The sequence below is a fragment of the Aplidium turbinatum genome, chromosome 14 (genome assembly GCF_918807975.1).
Source record: "Aplidium turbinatum chromosome 14, kaAplTurb1.1, whole genome shotgun sequence".
Lineage (NCBI taxonomy): Eukaryota > Metazoa > Chordata > Ascidiacea > Aplousobranchia > Polyclinidae > Aplidium > Aplidium turbinatum.
Genome location: NC_137485.1, coordinates 11,892,114 through 11,904,236, shown reverse-complemented (window position 1 = coordinate 11,904,236; position 12,123 = coordinate 11,892,114). Strand labels below are relative to the sequence as shown.

General features: G+C 35.7%; 2 protein-coding genes across 2 annotated transcripts in view; one reads left to right on the top strand and one right to left on the bottom strand.

Moving 5' to 3' along the window:
* Positions 1-12,123, bottom strand: part of LOC145783507 (E3 ubiquitin-protein ligase RNF14-like) — a 311,490-nt gene that overhangs the window by 88,960 nt on the left and 210,407 nt on the right. The window lies entirely within an intron of this gene.
* LOC145783166 (dnaJ homolog subfamily B member 12-like) lies at positions 2,279-8,498 on the top strand. Its single transcript, XM_082594959.1, has 8 exons — positions 2,279-3,034; positions 3,720-3,885; positions 4,413-4,558; positions 5,465-5,662; positions 6,212-6,291; positions 6,497-6,609; positions 6,851-7,023; positions 7,413-8,498. The coding sequence occupies exons 1-8, from the start codon at positions 2,902-2,904 to the stop codon at positions 7,532-7,534; spliced, it is 1,131 nt and encodes a 376-aa protein (XP_082451085.1). The 5' UTR covers positions 2,279-2,901; the 3' UTR covers positions 7,535-8,498.

Genomic DNA, 12,123 nt, shown 5'->3' with positions numbered 1-12,123 from the left:
GTAAAGGAAAATGCTTATTAAATTGACTAGTATATTCTCCTATGAATGACTCATAAGCTTCATCAGCATCAGTTTGATTTAAGCAACAAGTGATGTCCACATTTTCCAGAGCATTTGAGAAATTTTGTATGTTTGAGAGATTAAATGATCTGGTATATTGATGACATGTAACTGAGGGTTTTCCAATGTTTGTACAATGCATAACTGGGAAGTGGTCTGAGATTGCATTAATTAGAATTCCACACCGACTTTCATTACCTGTTTGCACATTGGACCATATTTGATCTAAGACTGTTGCACTGGTGTCAGTAATTCTGGTAGGTTTATTAATTAGTGGGTAAAAAGAATTTGAAAACATTAAGTCTGTAAAATTGCCTACATTGATGTTTTCATAATCCAATAAATTATAATTAAAATCTCCCATTATGTAGCATTGTTTTGATGTACCTATGTTGTTAATGCACTCACTAAGAAGATCAAGAAATTCCAAATTTGACTTAGCATCCAATGCAGGTGCTCGATAAATGCTACCACAGGTCACTTGTTTGCCACCAATAAAAATATCAACAAATAGAGATTCGAATACTTTTTCTTTCATAATGGTTATGTCATCACGCTTGGTATACATAATGTCACTTTTTAAGTATATTCCTACCCCTCCAACGCGACTGTTTATCTGAGCATTTGATATGAATGTATAGCCTGGTAGGTTTAAGTAAGGACCTTTTGAATTAGGCTGAATCCATGTTTCGACAACAGAAATTAGATCAGGACTAATGGGTATAGACATCAGCAAGGCCTCAAGTTTGGTGAAATTATTTACATTGACTATGGACCGAGCATTGATACATAATGAAGAGAAGACTGGCCCCAGTGAGCAGTCCATTTTTAGTTTGTTGACAGTTGTTGAGTCTAAATATGTTTCAGATATGTTAGGCATAAAAAGGTCATCTATGTCATTGTTGTTTGTGTGAGATATACTAGCAAAGATATCATTCAGATAGTCAGGCTTGAAGGTAAGATTTGATACACTGTGGCTTCCAACCAGTGTAGCTAATTCTGTATTGGATAGATGTACAAAAGGGGGATTCCAGTCACTGCACAATGTACATGTCCATTTTTTTGTGTCCTGGTAATTTGTGCTTTTTTTACAACATTTGACATGAGCTTCAATGGGACAAGTTAAGCAGTTAATAAACTTTTGATTTTTTCTGATTGTTTTTATGCAATAGTTACATTTTGGTTTTGTATTCATGTATAAAATAAAAAGGTATGAAGTAGGGTTGGTTCAAAAGCTAAGCTTTTCAAAGGTTCTAGGGAATGCACCAAGTAAAAGGTTCCTGAGTTTGGTTTTACAGTCATTTATAATAATATGTCATATGGTTTGTTTAGCTTCAAAATAGTTGAAAATCAGCATAATGTTATTAACAAAATAGTTTAAGATGACTTATGGTTAAAGATTTTAGGAATGTCTGAAAAATCATCTATGACTTGCCTTGGTCAAGGACTCTGTGATTGACAGTTTAGGACCATCATCAGTTTTCAATTTACTTTTGCAATAAAAAATTTCATCCCTTGTCATCCTTCTAACAAATTTAATAATTATTGGTTTATTTTTATTTTTTGATGGCAAGGGGTGGCATGCATCTATGTCTCTCACTGTAAGACAGTTTGTTGGTTTAATAATTTTATTTAACTTTTTTACTACATATTCAGAATAATCAATGTTACTTCCCTTGTTTGGTGTATCATTGCATCCATGCAGTATGAGGCAATTGCTGCGCCCATACTGCTCCAAGTCATCCAGCTTGCGATCCGTCCTGTATGCAGACTGTTGGAGGTGCCAAACTTGCTCTTGGAGAGCATAGACCTGTTTGGATAGCTCCGACAGCTCCACTTGTTGAGCCTGCTGCAGCCCATCTGCAAAAGATGAAGACACAGCAACACTGCAACAGCAGGGGGTGCAGCAATGGTTAGGTCATTATTGTATTTTTGTTCATACCTTTTTTGTCTTTTCAAAATCTCTTCCATGCCTGTCAGTATCTGATCCATCTTTGCCTTGCTGTCCTCAGAATTCATGTTGCAGTTTGATATTATTTTTGGGTTATTTAATACGATATTATTAGTGAAAGGTACAGGAACCTATACAACTCTCTGCTACTCCAGCATTCCCTGAAACTTATTCAAATAGAATAGTCTTAACAATCTACGCATTCTGTGCAATCAGTAATGATACACACATTTAAAAGTATGAATAGGTTTACTTGCTATGTAGTGAAATACTTTTTAATAGAGTTTCAGAAGTAAATTAAGTCAGATCCAGGTCTGAGATGTCAAAAGATTGTCAGATCAGATCTTACAAAGCAAAGTAGGATCAGATTAGAATTCCTAAAACCTTTGATCCGTAGTTTGTACATACACCTCTGATTTAGAGGTACTGGAACTGGACCCTCTTGGGCTAGGCTATGTGTGTTTTGCCTAATCTATGTCCTACATGTTGTGGATTAAAACATTCTTAAGAGTTGAATCAAATGATCCTTAAACACCATACCGTAGGTTTCATTATAGCCAGCTCTATTCTAGCACTGGGCCACCACCATTATTTTGTAACTAATCTGATTGGTAATTGCCATAACAATTTTGAGTGCAATGTTTTGAAATTGTCTGGTATTAACTGGACTTGGCTGTTTGGCTTGGCCTATGTATGTACTAAAATGGACAACCATTATTTCATGTTATGTTTACAGTTTTATACCACAGTCTATAGCTTAACTTACTATAGAACTGTTGCAACATCCATGGTTGTCTTTTGTGTCATGTAATCTGATTATAGTTTTTGGCTAGATTTTGTCACAAAAACCTACCATACCTTTCATGTGAATCAAGTGAGCAGTTTTTCAAATGGAGAGCAATAAAGGAGATGCACAGAAATGTGTGAGAATAGCACAAAAAGCGCACTCTGATGGTGATGACAAAAAAGCAGTTCGTTTTTTACTTAAATCTATGAAACTTTACCCATCAGAAGAAGCTAAAAGTAAGTTCTGTATGTACTGTGTGATTTTCCCAAGCATCATACTTTGACAACATCACTGTAGTTGTCAAATTATTTTTTATATTTTTTTATGTTTCATTTTTGTAATTTTTTTTGTTTGCAAGTTTTTAATTGTTTCATGTTTTGTTTTCAGTTTTGAAACTTTTATGCCAATTATATACCGTATATATACAATATACATTCATACATGATTCTTAATTCATAGTATATGATTCATACATATTTGAAGCTCATTAATCTTTTTGTATATGCACAGTCACCAGGTTTGGTAGATAGTTTTGTATAAGTTTGTAAAATTATGATTTCGAAAAGGGGTTTTCTGTTATTTGACTGTTTTTAATGAAGATAGTGCATGGTTTTTCAAACTTGTTCACTATTTTGTCTTCAGTTAATTAGTGACTGGTTAAAGTTTTGCTCTTATAAATCTGGATTATTTCCATCAAGATATTGGCAATGTTTATTTTTATAATTTATTTAATTCTATTTGAATAAGTTCTCTCCGATGATCCTATTAAGGAGAAGCAGGCTGTTAAGGTTTTTAGTAAACTAGTAACTAATTTTGATGTAATTCACTCTGCATGACTTTTTACATGGCATTGAACACTTTTTGTAGTACGGTATTAATAGCATTTATTGTTTATCCTTATTCATGTTTTTTATTTTATAGATCTACTTGAAAGGTTGCAGCCTTCCAGGTCCAATGTTCCACAATCAGCAGCAAATGGATCGTCTCCATGTGAATCTCAATCGATGCCTGATTTATCACATTTACACGGTTCCTGTAAACCTACAAGGCTGCCATACACGACGATACAGAAAGATTTAGCTCATCGGTGCTGTACTAAAATGCACAGTAAAATTAGATAAATAACAAAAAATCCACGTTATTGTAGTGTGCAGTCTACTGCTGTATCTTTTCGATTTTGAGTTTATCAATATATTGCTCACTGCATGTTTTTTTGCTTGTCAGTGACTCACATGTGCATTTAATAGATGACCACACATAGCTTGAAAAAGTCTTTCAAATGGCAGTATATGTCAACCCTTTTTACTATTCCAATTCTGCTTGGTTTATTTCAAAATATTAAAGTTTTTTTTGAAATGGTAGCTCAAAGAAATGTTTCTTCACTTGTTTTTGTGGTAACATACAGTTTCATGTCACTATTTCAAGAAAGTAATTTATTGTTGGTATAAATTTTTAGTTTGTTATTGACCCCTGTTCAAAAAATAGAATTCATGCTTTACCTCTGGTTAGGAAAATTGTTAAAGTAAAGAATGAGGCAATTATTATGTTTTAATTGTAACAAAACGTAATTACTTTAATATGGTCCATATCACTATCATTTATTTCTGGTTGCAGAATAAACCAATGCTCAGACTATTATGAAATTTTGGGTGTTGACAAAATGGCATCAGAAGTTGATGTCAAAAAAGCTTACAGAAAAATGGCGTTGCAGCTTCACCCGGACAAAAATATGGCCCCTGGTTCTACAGAAGCCTTTAAAGGTAAATCACACAACATTATTCCAAATGATCTCAACTGGCATTTGTTGTTATGCTATAATTTGCATTCAAAAATAGATTTTTTATTGGATGACGTAATTATGGAGAAGTCATTTTTTGTACCATAAACAGATGATCAACTATAATGTAAAATTGGGTTAAATAACCTTTTTCAAGCGGTAAATAGCTAGAAAAAATTCAAACGTTTTTGCTTCTTGGAGAAACAAATGACTACAATTAGTTAATTACGTTATTAGATGGAAAAAGTAACAAGAGACGTTACAATAATTTGGTTTTATTCTTTAGTTACAAATTTGATGTTATCTCTTGATATCTATTGTGCATCCACGTTTTAGCAAATAGTCCTGAAAGGTTTCATGCAGGCTTTACTTCTTTTGTCACTCATGATGGCAAGTGTGGGGTTTAAATATGATGTCTCTTTATCATTTTTCATCGTTGTTATTACTACTTTAACTTTTTTATTGATATAATTTGGTCATTTTTCTGACTGGTGCTCAGTGCAGCGTTCAAAACATTTGTATTTGTTTGTGTTGTTGGTTGATTTCTTTGTACAACATATCTTGAAGAACGTTATTTAACCCAAGTACTTTGTTATTCATAAACTATTTTTGTTGATCAAGAAACCGAACGCAAAATGCAGTTACGACTATAGTAAATTTGGTTGATTCTTCTTCTTCAATTGCCTTGCCTGAACCAGGCATTGACGGCCTCAGATAAATAATTAGACCAAATTTTCCTATTATGTATAATACGTTGCATAGATGATTGTTTCTGTCTTGTCGTTAAATATCGTTTGAATGATTATGCACCCTAAGGTGATTTGTTCATATTTAGTGACAGAAATTGAAATGTAATCACTTTATGCATTTAATATATTTATATTTTAAGCTGTTGGAAAGGCTTTTTCCGTTTTGAGTGACTCGGATAAGAGGCGAGACTATGATATGTACGGATCCGATACTGTCCATTCCGCAAGGCGGCGGCGACACAGTAGCAGCAGCAGTAGCAATTTCGATGATGAAGAGAATGACACTTTTGACCCACAGGATCTATTTAATATGTTTTTTGGTGGTGCTTTTCCGTCCGGTGAGTTTTACTTAATCGTTGTGTGTTTGCCTTGTCACTCGATATGTTGGTGGTTTTAGCTTCAATGTAACAAAGCCATGGGATCCGCATGATAACTTTATAGCGACAATTGTAGCAAGTTTAGTTTCCCAGAATCGGTACTTGCGGGGACGACCACGTGGAGGTACTTGCTTTCGTCCCCTAGCCATGTCGTCCCATTTCGTCCTTTTCCCTTTCGTCCCCTACCCATGGGATCGAAATTGAGGGACTGGTAACCAACTAGTAATAACACGCATGTATGTGACTTGAAACTTTCTTTAACAAATGTTGTTACATTGATATCATGCGCTGTTCTGCAGTTTGTAGTGACATGTGTTTTTCGAAAAAGAAAATCTGTGCTGTATTTTAGTCCCTTGTCTACAAGTTGCTTTATTTCATGTCCACATTTGATGTCGTAGTCATCAATTGCTGTTATGGCTACTGTTCTTCACCTTCATATACCAACAATCCAACATATTTAGCTTCTTAGATTTGATTTTTGTTTTATATAGATTAGAAGTTTACTTTTAGAAAACGTACGAGTATTTCATCGTGGCGATTCCTATTACTATGATCAAGCACCGACTGGACCGGCGAATCCCCGCCATCAGGTACAGAGGGTTGTTTCCTTTTTAAACTCCTACGAAAACCAATAAACAAGTGTACCTGTAATTTAAGGGATGAACAAGAAGGATTCCACGTTCTTTTAAGCATCAAGGAAATACAGCAAAGTTTCATGTTTCAGTTTCAACGTGTTCTTACGGTGTTACGGTGCCGTTATTATTTTTTCTGTTTTTTTGTTGTTGTTTTTTTCAGCAAAAGCAGCATAATCCGTGGATCCATTTTTTCCCTCTTGTTGTTGTTATTTTGGTGACGCTTTTGGGAAACATTTTCTCCTCGTCTCCTGCTTACAGCCTCATCAAACGCGGGTGGGTAATGTTGACAGTGCCTTAAAATATATTTCAATTGTTTGTTGGCGTTTTGTGCACTTAAGTCATGGAGTAATTAATTCTTCGATTGTGATTTCTTTGTGTGAAGAAAATGGAGCATACAATGCATGTATATTGTATATCCTTGAAACGATGCAAATTTGGCAGCTTGTTTATGGATAGCTACCTTATCGCGTGTAGCCTACGAAGCAAGAAAAATATTTATAAACTTTCACTTTAGGGAGTACACGAATCACAGAGAAACGGCCGATTTTAGAGTTACTTACTATGTCAAGTCGGACTTTAACGAATATTATAAAAAACAATCACCATCATGGCGAAAAATAGAAGAAATGGTGGAATCGGAATATATCACCAGCTTGAGAAATATTTGCTACCAGGAAAGGATACAAAGTAAGTATTTTTGTCTTATATTGTTTCTTAAATTCGTCTTTTGACTGCTCTCTAGTAGGCTACGGGAAACATCGTCAAACTGGGGTGGTGAAAACATTGATCTTTGATACCAGAAGTTCAAACGAAAAGGGTTAAAATTGCCCAGTTAATCAAAACTAATTTTCCTATAAAAAGTTTTCTTCTCAAATGATTATGCTTTTACCTTTAAGAACAGTAAAATACAATAAGGGACTGATTCAGTAGGCTAGTGTTGTTTGGAAGGTGGTCATCTTCATTTTTGCATTGAAATCATGCTACACGTTGTACGGTTGTACTTTTGCTTGGTCCGTAATGTAACACGGTGTGCTGTTTTCATTGCGGTGTTGTATTTATTGGTATACATTTCACAGAAGAGACACTTCGACGCAAAGGAATAGTTTTTGGGGACGAAGATATGCGGCGAAAGTCTGAGAAAATGCGGACACCATCTTGCGATAAACTGGAGCAAATGTTTGGTCGATTGCACTACTAAACAATGCTCATTTCTCGTTTTCGTCTCCTGTTTATTTTCTATCAGGCGAAATTACTATTGGAGCATGTTCGGATGTCTAATTGTCTAATGGCTATGCATTTCTCTGGCATTGGTAACTCAATCACAGTAGCTAAATAAGCTGCACGAATTAAAGCAAAGGTTGAAAGTTTAATATTTTTTATCGCAATTTTATTTGATAGAAGTATGATAAGTCGTGTTGAAAGTAGTAAATAATACTTTTACATCACTAATAATACTTGTAAAACTTGCTTGCGTCGACAGTGTTGATGTAAGGTTGCCTGTAACGTCATTTTTGAGAGTTTGTGAAACAAATTCCAGAAGATCATGACTTACAGAAAAACTACACAAGTTGTTGTTGTTGAAGTTTAAAAAGATTTTGTGTTTAAGAATAATGCACTGCATTCTGTCTGACCAAGGAAGAGCTTCAGGACAAAACGAATGTGCAATTCAGCAATTGTGTGGTAATACCTTAGGCAGCTGTAACTACGTATTCTATGTGAAGCGATAGTCTACTGACTCTACTCTTTTTGGAATTGAACTCAAGAAAGCGATTTTGTTATGTGGCCAACTTGTACTTTTCCATAAGCATTTTTTTGTTTTTTGCATTTTTCGTGGTTTTTCATGTTTTTAAGTTTTATAAAACTATTACAACTTGTCGTTTTCTGTTGTTAAAGTGTTGCACCTGCAGTTAGTCTGTTGGGTTTGGCCTACGTTTTAAACTATGCTAACTATTAACCTGTTTCTACATTGTTGACTGTTTACGGCTTTGGCACAATGCAGAGATGTGTGCAAAGTAAAATCAGCTTTTCTGTTGAAAAAATGTAAAAGTAATTTGTGCATCACTGTTCAACATAAAATATGTTGCTGAATAATATTTGATGTTTTGTTCCAAATCTTATTATTTATTTGTGTTTGTAAAATAAAGTGTTTTGCCGGTCATCGAGACGCAGTTTGTTGTTTTGGTTCGTAGGAAACCCCTATTTTCTTGCTCGTAAATAAGCAATACTACTGTAGATGAACACTTTTCAATTTGTAAGCTAAGATGATCACTTTCAATATGTTAACCGCAATAACTTGTGATGGCTTTGAAGGTTTATGAAATTTTTAGCACACGTCACAGTCAATTTTTAGCATACGTCACAGTCAATTTTTAGCACACGTCACAGTCAATTTTTAGCACACATCACAGTCACACGCACCTTTAAAATGGGTTATAGGTAGGTCAGTTGTTCCCAACCTTTTCAGGCTTACGGCACCTTTCCACAGATGAAAATATTTTGTGGCAGACCATCGATCTTTTACCGCGAATGCAGAAGGTTGTTGGAACAAACCTTAAACGTTTAATATCAAACAATTTAGAACAATGATTTTCAACCGTGTTCCATGAAAAATCGTTGCGTGTTCAGCATTAGTTTGACTAGTGTTGCATGGCACACAGGTCGAAAATCGCAAGAACTTTGAGTTTGTCTTTCTGCAATTCATGCCCGAATATCAACTTATGCTCATTCAAACCGACCCAGATAGCCTATTGCACTGAGAAAAATTGAAAGTAAATAAATTGTTGTTGTTCTTTTATTACATTATTATAAAATTTCGTTTTGTGTTCCCCAAGGTTATTTTGATAAATAAATGCTCCATGGCTCAAAAAAAAAAGAAAAACACTGCTTTAAAAATGGTATTTATAGCTTCCCTGCTTGACTTTCAGCTGTAATGTAATGCAACTTAGAGAAAGATCGGCAAGTTGGATTGTTGTGCCCTTGGGATAATAAAATCTTCAGAAATCAACATAATAATAGTAACACTTCTAATTTTCTGAGAAATTGAATGCCTATTTGAAACGACATCATCATCATCCATTTTGTTGCAAAAAAGCCTGGTCTTTATCCCGAAACATCAGGGTCAACATTTTGATGAAACAAAATAAAGTTTTCTTAGTGTGAAACCATGGTGAAACTTATATTGCTCTTCTCTTAGCAGACAAAAATGGCAAAAACCTTTCTATGCACAGCATTTTCCTATTGAACGACAATCAGCGCAACTTGTAGGCTACAGACATTGACAACACCAGGCGCGGATTTATGGGGGGGGCCCAAGGGGCCCGGGCCCCCCCCGAAATTTTGTGAGAAATTGTTGAATGGTTTGATATGCTTCTAAACAGCTGATATTAGTCCCACAGCGGACTTACAACCCCCCCTTTGGCACGCGTGTGACGTCACGATATTGAGAATGATGCTTTCAGTCTCTATGTCTCTAAAACAAAGTTTGCCTAATTTTAAGCAAAACTGCATTGAAAGAGCAAGTTTTGCCAATACCAAACATCTCAGCCAGGAATTAGCAACAAGAAAACATAGAGACTTAGCTTTATTACCGAAAAAATGCGGAAGAAAACATGATCTTATCCTTTTGCTATGCCACCGGACAGCACCATTTTACAGGAATATTTATACCCATATTTTTGTTGAAAATGCTCTCAGAATGCACCAAATTCAAAATAATTTTTCAAAATTTTCTGGGGGACGCCCCCCAGACCCCCGCCGCTGGGTGTCGCCTTTGGCGAACACGCCGTCGGGCTTCGCCCGCCGGCCGTCAAAACCCCCCAAATTCCTGGCTACGCCACTGATTGTTCATATCTGTTTTATCTTTATTACTTTTTAATTCATTTTCAAATTTTCTGGCCCCCCCCCAAAAAAACTCCTAGATCCGCGCGTGGACAACACTATAGCCTAAGAGTGACACACTGAGAATTTGTGACCACGAAACATCATTTCCGCATACGGTATGACAAAAATTGTCATTTTCATAATGATGTAAGTTAATAAAAACAATCGTGCGAAAAAAAAGTATTTCTGCAACAATGATCCTAGCTAACTATGTGAAGACAGATATGAGAAACAGCTCGCGGCACTCCAGAGTAAGTTATTGTTTTTTATGACAGAACAAAAGACCTATACCTTTTTTAATTGTAATTATTTTTGTACTAAGTTACTGTACGGTACTGAAAATGTTTTTGCTTGTAGGCTACTATTTATTGGCTTGAACTCTTTCTTTGTAGCCTACTGAAATTTAAACGCCCTTGCTAAACACCAGAAATAACGTTTATATTTGAATAAAACCACTGGACTTCACTTGAGGATCGCAGCAGCACATAACTTCTTTTTTTTCCCATTTTTACTGAATATCAACCGATATTGTTTTAGCGTAATTTGCTGATGCTTGACATTTGTCACATTAAGAACAGGGAAGCAGCTGACTCGATGACTGATCATATCTAGTCATTCGCTGCTTCCTGTCTGTTGTGATATCTAGATTGCCATGGTACGTATTATTTTATGCGTTTTTGGACAATTGTACCGTACTATTCTCGCAACAGACAAAATAAATTGTTTTTCCCCCCTCGCTCTCCCTCTCTTTCTCATTGGGCTAGGCTAACCATGACCAGTTGGTGGCACTAAGAACTCGTATCTAAACACATTATTATAAGAATAGACCTTTTGAATGCAACGTTTTTTCGAACATATAAAAAACTCTTTTGATCGATTAGAGTTAGACAACATGTCGCCATCGATGACAGATTTTCTCAGGTAACTTGTTTCAGGCAAACGGTTTATGCACGATTAAAGAAAAGCAGACATGTCGATATCAGCATAGTGAATGCAGTAGGCTACTAACTTATTTTGGAATCTAGGCTAAGTTGTTGTTTGTTTAGTCAGATCAACGAGTCAGATCGCTAGTCATTGCACAAGGCGCACATTTTGATAGTTAAAAGACAAATGACATTTATCGGGCATGTCTACCGCAAACGCGGAATTGAACACTCGACAATGATGGGGCGACTTCCTGGTCAGAGGCACCGGGGGCGTCCACGTTTGGAAATCTTCAAAAATCTTACAACATAGACAAACCAAAATTTTGAAAACCTAATTAGAACTATGGACAATCGATCGTTGTGGAGACTCACGGTAGCCGACGTCTTATTCAGGCATGGCCGATGATGATGATGATGATATTTCCAGCGGGTTGATTTGAAATGAATTAAGGCTTTTCTTTCCAGGGAGGAAAACTTTCATAAAAGTAATTCTGTGTTTTTAAAAACAGTTTTATGACATTGCAACTTGCATAAAATTTTCAAAATCTTTTTAGATCAATGATGGTAACTTGTTTCATTCGAAAAAAAATGCATATCAAAGGTTGCAAGACGTTTTTCTGAAGCCTGGGAAAAATGTATGCGTTGTGGGAATACTCAATCAAGGACAAAGAAAGCCTATTTGGCAGCTTCGAAGCTTAATCCTGGCAGTTTAGGATGCTCGTAGTGATTTTAATCTAGGCTACTGATATAGCGTGAAGGGCTGCATGCGTGGTCAAAGAAGAAGGCAAAGCGAAGTTTCCACGGAGTGTTGAAATCTGTTAAATGTCGGAAGCAACTAAAGCGAAATCGAAGAAATTTTTAGACATCATAGCTTTGTTAACCAGACATTGGTCAATCTTATCAACCTGGCTTTCCTCTGCTGGAGAAATTCGATTTTTTTTTTTTGCAGAAATCTGTTGAAATGTGCTGGTTGTCATCTGGC